This window comes from Pinus tabuliformis, chromosome J (genome assembly GCF_031772625.1).
Source record: "Pinus tabuliformis cultivar Carrire ecotype Pingquan chromosome J, CPIR1, whole genome shotgun sequence".
Taxonomy (NCBI): domain Eukaryota; kingdom Viridiplantae; phylum Streptophyta; class Pinopsida; order Pinales; family Pinaceae; genus Pinus; species Pinus tabuliformis.
Genome location: NC_142295.1, coordinates 104,924,453 through 104,943,041, shown reverse-complemented (window position 1 = coordinate 104,943,041; position 18,589 = coordinate 104,924,453). Strand labels below are relative to the sequence as shown.

Genomic DNA, 18,589 nt, shown 5'->3' with positions numbered 1-18,589 from the left:
CCATCATCCTTATGAATATTGTTGAAGCATCAATCAAGCCAAAAGGCACGACCAACCACTCAAAAAGGCCTTCTTTAGATTAAAGGTTGTCTTTCATAAATTAGTTTGTTTAATTGGAACTCGGTGGTAGCCCAACTTCAAATCAATCTTACGGACAAACTTGGCACCCTTAAGCTAATCAAGAAGATCATTAATCTAAGGGATCAGGTATCTATTCTTGGCAATGATTTTGTTCAAGGCTTTATAATCAATACAAAGTCTCTATGTCCAATCCTTCTTCTGCAACAACACAATTGGGACTCCCACAAGGCAAGAAGCTCAATTACATGTGGCCCTTTTGGATGAGTTCATGAATCTAACATTTTATTTCCTCACTCTTTAGAAGAGAGAATCTATATATTAGACCATTAGGTAAAGGAGCACCAAGAATGTCTAACCTAGCAATGTCGAAGCACCCCCACAGGTGAAGCGAAGATAACTTTGTATGCCTCTATAATCTCATCCCCCTGCTTCTATTGTGTTGAGAGGCCCCATGTTGAGGCTATAGTGGTCACAATGACCTACCTTTCACCTTTTGGCCAAACCATGAAGACGACAAACTTTGCAATCTAAGAGATTACCTTTCGACATTGTTTCGCTAGGATCAATGAAATTGCAGTAGTTGGAACTACCTCTAATACCCTATAGAGATGACCTAAAGTAACAATGACACGATGGGGACGTGACTCATAAATAACATGACATTTCCACATATATGGTTTTCCTAAAAGAACATCACAAACTTCGAGTGGGGCAACATCACACAATGCTTCATCTTTTAAGAGCTTGATTCCACAGGACAGGCAACATTGCTAGTTGACATGGATGTCTCATCCCTTGCTCAACCAACCAATGGTGAATGGTTGGGGTTGTGGCATTGTTGATAGCTTTAATCTCTTAATGACCTTCATTGAGATCAGGTTCTTTTGGCTCTTGCTATCAACAATAAAATGTGGTGGTGTCTCTTTCACCCACATCTATGAATGGAAGAGGTGCCCCCCTCAATTCCTCTAACTCTTCTAGTTGGATCTTTAACGTTATGATGGAAGCATTGGGTTCTGCATCGATGATCCACTTTCCTTTATACTACTCTGAATCAAAATCAAAGCTAGAGTTTGTTTCTTTCTCTTTAAGCTCAAACAACAATGGTTGTTTCGAGCAACAGCGACATTCATTAGTGTTGTGCCAAGGGCTTTTGTAAAACTCACACCACTTTCCAGTGTCCTTTGTATTCCCATTACCCTTCTTTGCTTGTGGCATGGATTGGTTATCTTGAGGTTGGCTCTGCTTGCTCTATCCCTTGTTCTACAAGTTAGAGCCAGTGTTTTAAGATTCGGCCGGCTCAGAACCAACTCGGTCGAGTTGTTGGTCCGATTCAAGGCCTCACCAAGTCATAACGGCCAATGAACCGGTTCGGCTGGTCGGGTTATTACCGAGCCGGCCGAGTTGTCTAACAACGCAGTCGGCTCGGTAATAACCCGGTTGGCTCGACCGAGTCCGAGCCTACTCAGCCGGTTTGGATGACAGCAGCCCGTAACCTCATAAACAACGATTTTTCATTTTATTTTTTTTGCTTTTTGGGTACCCCAAATAGGATTGTAATTTGCCTATAGTTTATTTGGGGTCCATTCCCCTCTCCTAAACCCTATAAAACCCACCCAACCCCTCTCATTTTCTCACAGCCATCTCATTGCATTTGAGTGAGAGTTTGTGAGGAGTTGTGGAGTTTGTTTTTGGAGCAGCAGTGAGGAGTCTTGGGCAAGCACTGTAGCAGGAATGAGGAGCTTCTTGGGCATCCATTTGGAGCAGCATTGAGGAGTTGGTTTTTTAAAGGCTTGGAGCAACCTTAAGGAGGCAGTTTGTGCCTGGAGGTATTTTTTTCACTTGTAAAAATCTATTTTTGCCTATTAATTTTTATGTGCAAATCTGGAAATTGAAAAGAGTGTTTTTTGTGAAAGAAATGAACATTGAAGTAATGTTATATTTTTGTTTTCATTTTCAGATTTTTTGCTTTCATTTCCAAGTCAAAAAATGGCACCTAGAGTGAGAGATGACGCTTGCGCATACGTTGAAATGGTTTATAGTCAAATGCATTGCAAATTTTGCCATAGAAAAATTAAGGAAGGTCCTAGGGGCATTAATAGGCTGAAACAACACTTGCGGGGATTAGAGACCAAATTACTCCATGTGAATCAGATGAAATTGGGGAGATTAGGAAGGAATTGTTAGCCAACTCTGAGAAGTTTAAAGAAGAAAAGGCTAGGCAAAAGAATTAGAGGCTGAAATTGGGAGGAAAAGAGGAATATACAAAAAATGTTGGCTACCAACCCCCATTTTGATTTTGAGGGTTCTTCCTCTATCCCTTGTACTGATGCATCCAACCTCTTCCGATATGTTCCTCCCTCTTTGGAGTCTATTCAAGAAAAGGGTAAGGGTAAAATGAAAAAGAAGGGTGATATGAATATCAAAAGTTATTTCACTGTCACACACTCCTCTCCATCAGATGCACATGGTCCTCAAGCTAGTAGAACTTTGCAGCCCACTTTAGATGACCATTGGAAGAAAGAATTGAGGGACGTTGCTTGTGATTACATATGTAGATGGTGGTATGATGTTGATATCCCCTTCAATGCTTCTCGTTCACCATATTATGAGCCTATGTTTGATGCCATACATGCTGTTGGAAAAGGATTCAAAGGCCCTACTATGCATGAGATAAGGGGGTATCGTTTGCAGAAGGAAATTGCCTCCATTAATGAGTATTTGAAAGATTTCAAAAACTCATGGGCAAGAACAGGATGTACCATCATGTTAGATGGATGGACTAATCAAAGAAACCGTACCATCATAAACTTTCTTATCTTCTGCCCACAAGGAACCATGTTTCTAAAATCAGTTGATGCATCTGATAAGGTAAAAGATGGACAATTGTTGTTTCAGCTATTGGATGAGGTTGTTGAGGAGGTGGGGGTGGCTAATGTTGTTCAAGTCATCACAGATAATGCCTCTAACTATGTTCTTGCTGGTAAATTGTTAGAGGAAAAACACAGAACCATCTTTTGGACCCCATGTGCTGCACATTGCATAGACCTCATGCTTGAGGATATTGGCAAATTAGATTGGGTCAAAAACACTGTAAATCATGCCAAAAGCATAACAAAATTTATCTACAACCATTCATGGATTTTGAGCCTGATGAGGAAACACACAGGGGGCAAGGATATTATTAGGCCTGTCATTACTAGATTTGCTATTCATTTTTTGACATTGCAATCTATGCTTTCACAACATAGAAACTTACAAAAGATATTTTCCAGTGAAGAATGGAATCAAAGCCAGTGGTCTCACAAACAGGAAGGCAAAGAATTGAAAAAGAAAGTTAATGAAGAAATATTTTGGAGAAAGGCAGCAGAGATTGTGAAGCTTGCTAAGCCACTGGTTAAGGTGTTGCGATTGGTGGATGGGGAAAGATTGGCTATGGGCTTCATTTATGAGGCTATGGGCTTCATTTATGAGCAAATAAAGAGGGCATGCAAGGATAAAGTGGCTAAGTATGGGCCCATTTGGGCAATCGTTGATGAAAGATGGAACAATCAACTCCATCCCCCTATACATGCAGCTGGGTATTTTTTGAACTCACGGTATCATTATAAAGCTAAGGAGACAGGAGCTTTGAAGGGGGAGGTTAGAGATGGATTAATTGACTGCATTGATCGCATGATCCCATTGGAGTGTCATCAGCTGGAGATACACCGACAAGCCACAACCTTCAGCAATGCCTCAGGTACCTTTGGGAAGAACCTAGCAAAGATTGCAAGGGAAGCAGATGAGCCAGGTAAACAAAAATTTCAATTTTCAAATTCTTAATACTTATTTTGTTAAATCGTTTATAATTTGAAAGTTGGATATAATTTGTAATTTTGCTGAGCTAACTCATTACACTACTATGTTTTTTGCAGCACAATGGTGGGAGGATTTTGGTAGCCATTGTCCTGAATTGCAGAAGTTTGCAATTCGTATTTTGAGTCAAACTTGCAGTGCTACTAGGTGTGAGCGCAATTGGTCTGTCTTTGAGAGGATTCACATGAAAAAGAGAAACCGTTTGGATCAAAAACGGTTAAATGATCTAGTCTATGTCCAATACAACCTCCGGCTCAGACGCAACCATTTGCTGAACAAAAGCCCTGGTTCAGATCCCATTGTGTTGGAAGACATTGATCCAACATCAGATTGGGTAGTGGAGAGTCATCCAGCAGTGTTTGCTTCTGATGAGGATATTGATTATGATTTACAGACAATAGCATCACTCGAACATAATGTTCAGTTGAATGCAGATCCTAATCCACTTGTACCAGCCTCAGCCTCAAAGCCAGCAAGTCCTCCAGTTGCAGGCGCTTCCTCTGCTCAGCCATGACAGAAGTGCATATCTCGTCTATCTCAGCTTGTAGTTGTTGCACAACCTGCTAGTGCTACCACTTCTACAGTTGCAGTTGGAGACGATGATGAGGAGGAGCCATGGGGCCCCCTGTCTGACTCTGATCCAGAGGTTGATCCAGATAATCTTGGCTCCTCTAGCAATAGCCAGTAGTACTGGTCACAATTTACTTTTGTTGTAGAGGCCATTTCTAGCCTCCTTGATTATGTGTTTTTGTTTTGATCTCTATATCATCATCATGTATGTATTGGACAGTGCACTGTGTGCCATTTTGATATAATGGATATATTCATGAGCCTACTTTGATCATATGTTGTCTTCTATCTATATTCTAATGCTGTGTGTTTGGAAACATGAATGAAAATCTTTAAAATTATGTTCTTTTATAATAATAAAAAATTATTTAATGTATTTTTTACAACGACCAAGTCAATGAAATCGAGTCGACCGAGTCGATACCGAGTCGGAGTCGGAATCGGAGTTTTAAAACATTGGTTAGAGCCACCTTTTCAAAGCTTCTATTGTGACAGATTTGCAAACCTGAACTACCACTTATTCCTCTCAATTTTTTGCTCAATTTTGACAGTATATCAATAAACAACTCCCAATGAGGAGATGTCCAAGAATTCATTGGATGTACCTATGTAGACCATTATGGTACTTCAAAACCAGGTGTTGCTCAAGATATGGAAAATATTGTTTTACTCGAGCACTATCTAGTGTCTCTCCTGTCACAAAGTTGTCCATCCCATGTAATGGTCATTGTATTTCCCTACAAGGTAGAATTCCTCCTTGAGGGCATCAACAAAGGTTCTTGAAGTGGGTCCTACCTTCAATATTGTTGTCTCTCCCAGTAACCTTCCCACCAATCTTTGCCATAAGGAAGGGCTTTCAAGAGCACGAAGGTGATCTTTTCATTATCAGAAAAATTTCAGATAGAGTAATAGCCCTCTAACAAATTTAACCATTTTTCCAAAGCATCTACATCTATTTAGCCTTCAAAGTTAACTTGTACCTTGAAGGGTGTCACACCTCATAAATTGTCGCTTGTTGAAGGTGTGTCGACTATTGTTGACAATCGTTGAAGGATCCAGGCGAAATTGTCCATCATCTCGTTCCTCTATCATGTGAGTGCTTCTTCGAGCAACAACTTAATAGGATCTCCTACTTTATCATCTCTATTTTTTTCCTCCATGGGAGGTTACTCGGGGTAGAAAGAGTGATCATTCCCAAGTAAAACTAGCTCAAGACTCAAATTTTTGTACCGCCTCCTTATCAAGGACATGCATTGAGAAACAACAAGGAGCAGATTGCTTTGGTACTACTGATTTGGGTTGTATAAGGAATGAAATGAAAGGCAGGAAAAGAAATGGAATACACAAAGAAATACAACAAAGAGCACAATAATATAGTGAAAACCCAGCTTTATTGATAAATAAAATAACAAAAAAATTGTAGGACACAGACTAACTCTAATTGTGGTATCTTATCTTTAAAGAGAGAGATGACGACTATGCTCATTATCAAAAACTATTACACGATAGCCTCAAAAGAATGGTTTTAAAACATAAAGAAAGGAACTCTAAAGGTCCAAAACCATGACCTTGGAAGATGAAGCACCAAAAGGTTTGTGGGCCTTGCGGTGGTTAGTTGGCATGTCAACTTCTTGAAGGCATAACTTTCGTATACAATCTCCATTTGGGGCGCACAGTAGCTCATTATAAAGAATTATCCAAGGATTACAACTTTTGGTTGGGGCCAAAGTATGCCATGGCAACCTTTGGCACCCCAAATGGCCTAAAAGCATTGTTTAGGACCTCAAAATGAGCCTAGAAGTTTAGGACTTAGAAAACCATAGAAAAAACTATCAAGAAGATGCAGAACCATCAAATCAATGGAAGAGGTGGGAGGCCACCGATATCCACATATATTAGGAAGCATTAAAATTAATTTCACGCACATACGCAAGTACTTACTCCTTCAAATCAGCTTTTCTTTCCTTCGCAAAACATACAAGGAAACCTCCACAAGTTGCCCCAAAAAAAGACATTGCACAATTATCAAAAATCACACCAAACTTGAGCTTTTACAAGCTATTTCTGAGGTACAACTGCTGAAGAAAACAACAACCACAATTCTCTGTTGTATGACATTGATGTATGGGATGTATGACTATTGTACAACGCTATTGTATGGATCCATATTGTATTGTTCATACAACTATACAAATGCTCATACAAGACTATGCGCTGCTAGAAACGACTTTCCTTGCTGCCCACTGTCTCTCCCTCTCTCAGCTACTCGAGTGTGAGAAAAACTCTGCCGTCTTTATAGTTTTAGCGGAGAATCTATTTTGATGATTAACCCTAGTCTAAGTACAATTGTAAACTCAACTGTTAAATATAAAACTTTCACTTTTTACTAAAGTGAATTACAAAATAGAATTACTTTTCGAAAGTACCTCAAAACACTTCTAACGTCTAAGGTGTTCATATAGAACATGTGTGAAGTTCCTATCCAAGCTATAATTTTCAACAAACCATACATCATAATGATATATTTGTAGAGTATGTACATCACCATCGAACTTAATATTAAAGTTTTAAATGACAAAAAATTATATTTATATAATTTGTAGATACATAATTGATCAAAGATCGTACATTAATGACAAGAGTGTATATTGATATACTCTTAGATGCATAAATAATAAGTGCTCTTCGATAGCATGCACGTGATCTTTTGGTACCATGAATTACAACAGTTCTTCAGCATCATCATACACACCGACATCACTGTGACTCCTCCAGCTCCTCAAAGATGTTAATGTCACCCAAAACAATCCCCATTACATCTCTCTGCCTTCCTCCTCATCTATCTATGAGACCTTTGGATCTACATCCCATCATGTCGTTAGTCCCTTCAGATACATATCTTCTGATGCTAAAGGTTAAGGAATTATGAACTGCAACTAACTTTCCCTCTTGGAGGAAAGTCTGCTTCTCTTAATAAAGGGGATGAAGCTATAAGTGGACCAGTTTGGAGGAACCGGCAATCTAATGTCGGAGTCAAACAAGAAGCTTATGAAGCAATACAATCCCATCCCCATGAAACTGGCAGTGATAACATTAAATTTTGTATCAATCTAACATGTCTACTGCAAATTTATCCAAGGTAACTTTGTTGTGCATAGATAAATTGAATTTCAGCTTATTGTTGGCTTTGGAAAAATCAAACTAGTGTTGTCAACCCAACCTAGGCGTGGTTGGTTGGTAAAGCAGGGGCATTGTTATTGCCCAACGAAGGCTCAAATCCCTTGACATGTGTTAGCCCCTCATGGGCCGGCTGTAATGTTCTTAGCAAATTTTGCCCTTAGGGTTACAAAATCACAAAATAAATTGACTAATTTCTCAGTCATTCTTTTAATTTCAAAGAGATAAAGAGAATCACAATCACATCATCAAGCAGTAGGTTTACACAAAACTTCAACAGGTCATATTAGTTCCAATATAACATCTTGCCTCTAGGGCTATTACAGCTGTAAACCTGGTTGTGCAGTGGCAATCCTTTTCAAACACTGGTAACAAGATTGCAACAACAGTCAAAATGCTAATCACCAATCTGTCCCAATAGTTAACTTACAAGATTGTTTGTAATCTAAGACTGCTTAACCAGAACCTCTATTATTTCAGCTACTCTACCAGGCTTGCTTATGTGTTGATGCCTTCCTGTGCGATTCCAACTGCTCCAAATCTTGGTGTTGATATTCAACTAAGAACACTTGCTGCTCACCCTACACCCTGATTTGTCTTTTGTTGCCTCAGCGTACTTTGTGGCCTAATCAGGACTCAAGGAATTAGGCCATGTTTCCTCCAATTTCCTTGCGCCTACAACTGACCCACGGTAAAGAATTTCAAACTCCCTCGTTGTCTGGGACAAGAGCCTCATGGAGCCTCGCTGCCTTGAACAGAGGTCTAAATTTGAAAACAATCTGGCTACACTTCAATCTACCTCACTGACTGGAACAAAGGCCTCAGGAAACCCTTCTGCCTTCAATGGAGGCCTAAGTTGGTCTTGCTAACCTTCAATCCGCCTCACCGACTGCGGCAGAGGCCTCGAGAAGCCTCACTACCTTGAACAGAGACCTAAATCGTTCTTGCTGACCTTCAAGCTGCCTCGCTGCTTTTGGACAGAAGCCTAGAAATACCTCGCTACCTGACAAAGTATGCCCCAGGATGTATGAAGACGTCACAGACTTGTCTCCTTAAGCCAATCAACCCACAAAGAACTCCTCACTTGTCAAAACTAGATGAAAGATAGATATTTAGAGAAATACAGAGGATTAGCTAGCGTGGGATAATCTCCACCAAACCTAATCAAGAGAAGAAGGGGTCTTAAAACCCTCAGAGCCTCAGGTCACAAAATAAAAATATCCAATCCAGAATGATGAGAAAATGATTTCTCCACTTTCTTATTTATAGATTCCTTATGGGGTCTCTTGTCCTTATTTTAATGAGAGGGGTTACAAGTTTAGCCCCAATTCTGGCTTCCTTCCCAAGTTTTGCCCCAGTGACCCCAAACATACCCATTGTTACCCCAAAACATTGGATAATGGGTTTCCCCCTTTATCATTGACTATAGCCTATGGGGTTAGATAGGCTACTTCGTCCTCCCTTGGGCGATTAATCAATAGGGAACATTAAAGTCCCCCCTTCCCATCATTGCTTGTCCTCAAGCAATTGCAAGTTCAATGCTGCAAAATTTGCCCCCTTGCTTTCAAGAATGAAAACAGCTCACTTGTCTTGTATCTTTCCTTTTGGTCACTTCCAAACCACCTTCCCCCATTCAAAACAAATGATGCAACAATCTCTGACTTTTCTCCAACGTTGCCATCATCAGAAATATTTGCCATTGCAAAAAAATCCCATGAATGCTTTGGAATGATCACGTGACCAGCATTGAAGTTTGGGATGATGCTAATGTTAAAACTTCCATAACCATCTTTTTTTCTATGCTTATCAATACATCCTTCTTTAGGTTTCATGTAGTACATTTCCTCTGGATTTTTGTATAAGCATAGTTCATCTCTACCCCTAAGACAATATAAAGAATCCTTGATATTCAAAGACATTTTATCTTTGTCAGCATCAACTTCACTGCTTAGATGAATCTTTCCTTCAAACTGTGGCCCCTTTCTTTCAGCCCAACCATGAAGCATTTGTTGTTGCCTGTCAAAAGAACCTTCTTGAGGGATCCCTGTTGTCTCCAGATTCAGATGATCATTCCATTGATCCTGCAATTGTCTTAAACCAAGGTTCAAGGTACCAAATTCTTTCTTAATGGCCTGCACACCCCTTTCTGTTTGAAAGATCTGTTTTTTCATGAATCCAACCCTTGATCCAGAGATTTACTATGCTCTCAAATTTTATCAATGTCGCCAAATGTCTCATTCACATCAAATTTTATCAATGTCGCCAAATGTCTCATTCACATCATGCAGCAATTGTTTCTCTTCCTGTAAAAACATACTCTCGTGCTCAATCCTATTTTGTATCTGGTAAATTTTCTTATCAATTTCTTTTAGCCTTCATCTCTGGCCAGCACTATAGACAGGTAAGTTCTCCCTTTTTGAAGAAATATCCAGATTAATGAGACCTTGCCTGAGAGATGGGTTGGGCTTCCACTTGACAACAGACCAATCAATTCCCATCCCAACAAGGTATGACTTGCTAACAATCCTTTTCCAACGCTCTGTAGCTAAAAGATGAAATGATCATGCACATCCTTCTTTAACCAGTAAGGAACCTTTTGAAGCTTTAAAGGCCACTCTTTTGGCCACTCACTTCCACGTTCCTCCTCCTCGTGTGGCATTCTATATTTGAACATACCAAGCTACATTAGGATCACCTTCCTCTTCGCATAATAGAGGTTTGTTTTTCCTTCTAGACTCGTCGCAATTGTTAGAGGTTGGCTTTTGATAGATTGCAACACCCATTTCGTTGACTTCATCACCTTTCTTTGCAACTAAGTCACCAGGTTCAAATTCGAATTCGAGTTCGACGACCTTGAAATTTGACAAAAATTTGGGAGCGAAAATTTTAATGATGAAATTCGACATTAAATTCGAGATACTACAAAATTTGATATATATATATATATATATATATAATAAACACATAAAATAATGAAAAATTTCCAAAATTTAAACATATATTTTTCATCTAAATTTTATGTAGATTTCCATCTATCACATTGAAAACTATAATGACTAAAGAGACTCAACTCATTAAATATTTGTGTGTTGTTGCAAATTACGATCCACCACCCTTATCCCTCAGTTCAGGTGATCTAATCCCCAATCCATGCTTGGAGATGAATATGCACTAAGCAATGAAGGAGACACTGGGCGTTGGCGTCTATGACTCGGCAATTAGAAAACCAACATCAACCTCTAGAATCTACGTGTGCCATAGAGAAAGCTGGATTGAAATCTTGCTCTAGACTTGGGGAAACAAAAATCATGTGAAATGGGCGGCTAGGGTTTTCTGCATTTTATTTTTTACTTTGTATGGGTTCAATTTCAATGAATTTGTGCAGTTATTGCCAAATTTATTTTCCTTTTGGTTTCCAATCCAACGTGGGTTTGATTTGAAATTCGTCCAATGAGAATTGAATTCATTTGAATGCTTTCAAATTCGGTGAATTTCGAATTTCAAGCGAAAAATTCACCAAATGCGGTGACACAGCTTTGTAAGGAGATTCCAACAAATAGATGCCATCAAAGAAGACATCTCTTTCCAAATCTGAAGATCTTCCTCCTTGTTTTGGTACATAAGAGTAGCTAACCACACAAAATAACCCCCTAGTCTCAATAAGCAATTTAGCTCTATACGAAGTTGGCCACCATCAGCATGTCATGGAACCGTGCATCGAGCATAATGCACAATATCAAAAGTAGTACTGGGAAAAGGAAGTCTTTGAGTGCCCATCACAGTTGATATTGCAAGAATACCACATCCAAGAGCAGGCTACACTTGTGCTTCATGCTCATCTTTAGGTGCAAGGGGCATGGTCACGACCTGTCTTTCAAATAGGAAGCCTCCAAAACTAACAACTCCACAACTGACATCCAATACCACACGGCTCCACCTTCCCCATGCAACATTTGAGATAGTCTCCTCAACAAAGTCTATGTAGTGAAGAGCTCCATTTTTTAATTGAATCCCACCTCCAAGGAAAGTAATATATTCTCCAAATATCCTCACCCAATTTTGATGTTTTTTATACTTTGCAGGCTTGGTGTACAGGACATTATTGTACCACATCTTATCTCTACTCTCTAACCAATGTATGGGTGATTAATAGCCTTCTAGAAGAGGAATAAGACATGTTGGAGGATTTTTAGGGCAATGTCTCTCTCAATGCTCACAATGTTCAGTGCTTGGGAGTTTTTGGGTAGCCTTCAAATTATCAAGATAAGGAATGTAATCTGGACTACTTGTTGAATTGCAAATTTGCCAATTATAGGAGTAGCCAATAACTTGATTGGACTAGTCTTTGTTTTTCTCCTTTGGTTCTCTCGAATCCTTGTTGTCACCTGCTACCTACCTACTAAATTCCTAGCCTTTAAGGGACTTGTCCTTTGCAATCTGACTCTATGACTGCGATGATTCGTGTTTCTCGTCTTTCAAGTTCTCAACTTCCCATCTTCCTTTCTCATCTTTAGACTCTGCAACTTGTGTTTCTTGGTTCCTGAGTTCGATGGTATTTTCCTTAAGAAGCTCAGCCTGCCCAACATTAGGCAATACTTTTGGTGATTTAGAATCTCTTGTGTTCTCTTTTGTCACAGTTTCTTGCTTTCCATCCTCCTCTCGCTCACCTTTAGGTTTTTATTTGCCATCATTGTTTTCATTTCTAGATGAGTCATTGCCTCCACTCTTCTAAGGTTGGCTATTGTTTTTAGCCTCTCCTTTCCTCTTCAATGTCTTTCTTTTCCTAACTGCAAGTTTCATTATCTCTTTTCTCGATAGTTTCTTCATTGTCATTCCCTGTCACATTATCTTCATCTTTTCTTCCTTATAATCAAAACACCCTGATTCAAGCTCATTATTATCATTTAAATGAGAATCAATTGCATCAACTAAACATTGGAACTTAGCGTCACTAGTTAAATTTTGTCCATTTGATAAGCATCGTTCAAACTTTTCATCATTCCCAAACTTGTTTTGAACCTCGTTGCTCGTAGAGTCATGATTATTCTTACTTACCCAGATATTTGAAAAGTTTGTTCCCTTTGCAGGATCCTTTGATAATTGTTCCATATATGGCCGCCGATGAGGGTCACAAATAGGGTTAGTCCAAAAATCGTTCCAATTCCTCATGACTACTTTTTGTTGTGTGCCTTTAACATAATCTTTGGCCTACCTTCGTACTTAATGTCACAGAATTCCTGAAAGCTCAGGGTTGCCCGAGTAACCTCTCCTAGCATTTGATACTCCCTCCAATAATCCGAAATATCTTTGTTCTATTCTAGTAGCCCACGATTTCTTGTTTTCCGCCCGTTTAGGAACTAGGGAAGCCAAGGTCTCAAAGTCTTCTGACTAGCTATCTCAGTGCTAATTTGTCCATGGGTATTAGGTTGCATAGTAATCACTTCCTTCTCCACTAGATCCATTAATTCTAATGCTACCCACATTATTCACAAAATGGGCAAAAAGTTGAGTCATCAGTTGTTGTTGTTGCTACCACTGAGCGGTCATAATTTGCATGGTTTCTTCTTGAGGCTACTTCTTCAAGTCCTCCATTGAAGCCTTCCCTAAAGATCAGTGATACCAAACCATATGCTCACAGGCTAGCAAGAAGCACATCTCTGATACCACTATAATGTTCTTAGGAAATTTTGCCCTTAGGGTTACAACATCACAAAAGAAATTGACTAATTTCTCATAGTCTTTCTTTTCATTTCAGACAGATAAAGAGAATCACAATCACATAGTCAACTAGTAGGTTTACACAAAACTTCAACAGATCATATTAATTCCAATCTAACATCTTGCCTCTAGGGCTATCACACCAGTAACCCTGGTTGTGCAGTGGCAATCCTTTCCAAACATTGGTAATAAGATCGCAACAATAGTCAAAATCCTAACCACCAATGCATCCCAATAGTTAACTTAAAAAAATTTGTTTGCAATCTAAGATTTCTTAACCAAAACCTCTATTATTTCAATTATTCTTTCAACTACTCCAAATCGTGGCTCTAATATTTAACTAAGAACCTTTACTGCTCACTCTACGCCTTGATTTGTCTTCTGTTGGCCCAGGGTACTTTGTGGCCTAATCGGGACTCAAGGTATTAGGTCGTGTTTCCTCCAATTTCCTTGTGGCTACAACTGGCTCGCGGTAAAGAATTTCAAACTTCCTCGTTGTCTAGGACAAGAGCCTCAGGGCGCCTCGTTGCCTTGAGCAATGATCTAAAACGATCTAGTTGCCCTTCAATCTACCTCGCTGGCTAAAAAAGAGGCCTCAAGAAACCCTTCTGCTTCGCTGACTAGAGCAGAGGCCTTAGAAAGCCTTGCTACCTTGAATAGCGACCTAAATCGATCTTGTTGACCTTCAAGCTGCCTCGCTACTTTTGGACGGAAGCCTAAAAATGCCTCACTGCTTGACACAGAATGCCTCGGGAAGTATGAAGACATCACATATTTGTCTCCTTAAGCCAATTAACCCACAAAGAACTCCTCTCTTGCCAAAACTAAGTGAAAGATAGAGGGTTAGCTATGGTGGGATCATCTCCACCAAAACTAATCAAGAGAAGAAGGGGTCTTAAAACCCTCAGAGCCTCAGCTCACAAAACAGAAACATCCAATCCACAATGATGGGAAATGATTTCTCCACTCTCTTATTTATAGATTCCTTATGGGGTATTTTGTCCTTATTTTAATATGAGAGGTTACAAGTTTAACCCCAATTCTGGCTTCCTTCCCAAGTTTTGCCCCAATTACCCCAAATTTACCCAATGCTGCCCCAAAACATTGGATAATGGGTTCCCCCTTATCATTGACTATAGCCTACGGGGTTGGATAGGCTACTCCATCCTCCCTTGGGTGATTAATCAATAGGGAACATTACACCAGCCAGCCAAACAGCCATTTAATGTGGTCAGGGACAGGTTTAAGTCCTCAGATATTGTTACACCCCGTGGTTACTGCTTAACAAGGGGTACTTAACCAAGGGTGATTTACCCCAGTGATTACTGCTTAACAAAGGGCTCTTAGCGAAGGGTGCTTAGTAACATTCGAAACATATATGCTTCATTGTAATATCCCAAAATTAAGGGTGCCGATTGCGAGTGTTGAAGGGAATCATTTAAACATAAGAAATCAATAAAATCAAACTAATATGTGCTTTAGTAACATGTGAAACATTGCTTCATTGTAATATCCCGTGTTGGAGGGTGCGGATCGCTAGTGTTGACGGGAAGCATTCAAACAGATAAAGTAAATAAAATCAAACTAATATTTTTGTTCTGGAGGACTTATCATGTTTAAGGCGTTCAAGTGTCAAAAACAATTGCAGAGAAGATATTACCGACTAATAAGAGTTCATGCTAAAAATATAAATCATAGATGGTCACGGAATCAGCCAGAATTTGAACCTGGTACCTCATTCTAGGTGTCGTAATCAATTGCAAAAAGACACAAAATAAAACTCTAATGAGAATTCCTTGTGAATTAAAGCCATAAAAGGTCTGGAATCAAAGAGGTCGAACCTATGACCTCGTACTAAGTCATAGAAGCATGGCAGAAGGAGAAAAAGCGTACCAACTTTTCTCAAGCGTGTTTGCTGGGGAAGGATCCGAACCGTTCTCAGCCTGGCAAGATCTGCCTTGGGGGCGCACATCCCACGTCCCTCCAGGGTTCCATCTTTGAGAGAAACCTGCAAGAATGCCTTTGAGAGTATTGCAGAGCTCATTTTGGCTTCTGACTTGGAACCTTTCCTCCGGAATGTGTTGAGGAAAAATAATGGTCCGGCGTACACATTGTATATTCATCCTCTGGGGTATTAGGTGGGATTGTTTCACACGTTGGGATGGTGGGTGGGTGGGGACGACTTATCAAGGTTTGGTGTGTCTACTCTTTGGTCAAATTGATCCGGATTGGTATCGATCCAAGTTAGGTGTGATGGGTGCGCTTTAATGCGAAAGTTTCGTGCATCGTGTTTGATGGCGTTCAAAAGGAATGGGCCAGGCAAGCTCTGGTATCGCTTATGGATGAAGTGTATTCGGTTTATTGTTATGGGGTACGGTTTGGGTTGAATGTGGTGAATTTTTTCATAATGTTTGGTTACATATTATGTGCGAGTGTGTAAATTATGTTTATACAAGTTATTTGTATGCGTAGCTAGTTTAGGGAATTAAAAAAAAAAAAATGAAGGTGAAGTTTTAGATTATTTATAATATATTAAATTTATTAAGTGTCGAGAAAAATCAATTTTTTTTTCATTTTAAAAAAGTTTGTTTTTAAAGAAAAGATTTGATCTTTTTAGGTGTTTGGTAGATCCAAGAGTTAAGATGGATCTAAGCTAGTTTCATTTTTCTTTTTAAATAGATTATAATTCACATGAATGTCATGAGTTCTCAATACAATGGGTATTTTTTATGGGATTCTTTTTATTATGTTATTTATTTTGACTAACTTAAAATGTTTATATTACATCATATTTATATTTATATTTTATTTTATGTTATGTAATTTGACTTAGTCAAAATGTTAAACACTACATTACAACATATCTACCATACTAAATTCGTGGGGCAATAATATATATATATATCTGGTAGTTTAATGATTTATGTTTTAGGTTTTTTATTTTTGGAATTTTCATCAATATAATTTTTTTTCTACTTTAAAAATGTGATTTTAATATATAAATAAATTTAGTTTTCAAAAATCTATAATTCAAATTTATAATTTCAATAATTTTATATTAAATTTCAAAAAAAAAAATTTAATTCTCCAATTAGAAAAACGTTTATCTAATCAAATCTAAATACTCAGTTCTCTATATATCGGGTCTTGGATAAACGATAAGTGGGTGTGTTGTTAAGGCACTCCTAAATATTAAGTTATTAGTTCATTTTATTCTTGAACATGACCATGTTGTAGCCTCACTATAATAGAACTTAAAAGATAAAATAAAATAAATTATAATTCACTATAATCATACAATTTATATGATGATGATGATGGTGGTGGTTAACGTCCACTAAGACCAAACAATGGTCTATCGGACCTAAAGAAACAAATTATTTATTTTGATTTAAGATTTTATTATATATATAAAATAAAAACAAAAACAAAAAAAAACAAAAAACAAAAAAAAAAAGTGTATATAATTATTATGTTATGCTATTATGATATGCCTTGGAAGATACCAGAAAAAAGACAAAATTATATTTTTACTACTCATATTTTGAAATATCTTAAATTGGAAAACCTTCTATTATGGGAATATGTTATTATGGGAATATGTTAAGATCTTAAATTGGGAAAGCCTTGTATTATGGAAATATGTTAAGGATTATATGGGTGATTGTGATGGAATATTAAAAAAAATCAAAGGTTTAGTGATCCACTTGTTAGGTTCCTTGTGTTAAGTTCCTTGTGTTAAAATATTATGAAGTATTTCCATATATTATTAATGGTGGTGTGACTTATTTTAAAATATTATATTTTAAAATTATTGATAGAAGACATTTTTTTTATTCATTCAAATTTGTTTTCACAATAACTTTGAGTTGTAAATCTATGTATACATTAGATTTATCTTATTTTGAAAAAATTGAGTCATTTTCCAATGGGAGTTGGAGAATGTGGACATCAAGTTGGAAAAAAAAGCTAGAGTTTTCCCATGGGAGTTGGAGAATGTGGACATCATGTTAGAATAAAAGATTAGAGTTCTTAGGTATCTTGGAGATGAAAAGGTTATCATATATATATATATATATCTATCTATATATATATATATATATATAGAAACTTTAAAAAATAAAGAGAAAAGAGTGTATATAATTATTATGTTGTACTTGTTTATGAGGTTTTGGATAGATTATGTTCGGGTGCTTTGTTAAGGCACTCCTTGATGTAAAGTCACTAGTTCAATTCCCCGCCCCAATCAGGGTGTAATATTGGACATGATGATGATGTTATCCCACCCAAACTTACAAACAAAAAAAATTGTTGTACTTGGGAAGATATAAGAAAGAAACAAAATTAGATTTTTACTGATCATATTTTGAAATATCTTAAATTGGGAAAACCTTATGTTATAGGAATATGTTAAGATTTTAAACTGGGAAATGGGAATATGTTAAGGATTATATCTTGATTATGGGTGATTGTGATAGAATATTAAAAAAATTCAAAGTTATAGTGATCCACTTGTTAGGTTCCTTGTGTCAAAATATTAGGAAGTATTTCAATGTTTTTTTAATTGTGGTGTGATCTATTTTAAGATATTGTATTTTAAAATTATTGATAGAAGACATTTTTTTTATTCATTCAAATTTATTTTCACAATAATTTGGTGTTGTAAATCTCTATATATATTAGATTTATCTTATTTTAAAAAATGGAGTCATTTTCCAATGGGAGTTGGGGAATGTGGACATTATGTTGGAATAAAAGACTAGAGTTTTTAGGTATCTTGAGATGAAAAGGTTTCTAAGATTGATACTCATATTGACATGTCTAGTTGTGACAAAGCTAGAAGAATAAATGCCCCTAAGAGTTGTCTCGTCTCTTGCTAAGTCATAAGTTCCATATTTATTAGCACTAGTTTAAGTTTTATAATAATAATTAAATTTGAACCTATACCTTATCTAAATAACCTTAATTAATTATTAATTCCTCTAAATTTAAGAGAAATATTCATATTAAAATTTATTACAAATTTATATTAGTAATTTCAATTTAAATTTACAACCATTACAACTAAATTGAAATAACAATAAAAAAAATCATTAAATAAAATAAAACTTATTTATTAAAATCTATTAGGTTGGTAATCTCAAATTGAATTTACAGCTATAAAACTTATTTAAAATTCAACACA

General features: G+C 37.3%; 1 protein-coding gene and 1 pseudogene across 1 annotated transcript in view; both read right to left on the bottom strand.

Annotated features, from left to right (window-relative positions):
• The window catches only part of LOC149225741 (chorismate synthase 2, chloroplastic-like), a 90,553-nt gene extending 75,034 nt beyond the window's left edge, over positions 1-15,519 (bottom strand). Inside the window, exon 1 of the mRNA XM_089377302.1 lies at positions 15,298-15,519. Coding sequence (XP_089233428.1) covers positions 15,298-15,448 — 151 coding nt within the window. The 5' untranslated portion in view covers positions 15,449-15,519. The remainder of the gene's footprint in view (positions 1-15,297) is intronic.
• Positions 10,062-12,855, bottom strand: LOC149225742 (putative methyltransferase PMT26 pseudogene; annotated as a pseudogene).
• Positions 15,520-18,589: the final 3,070 nt, after the last annotated feature.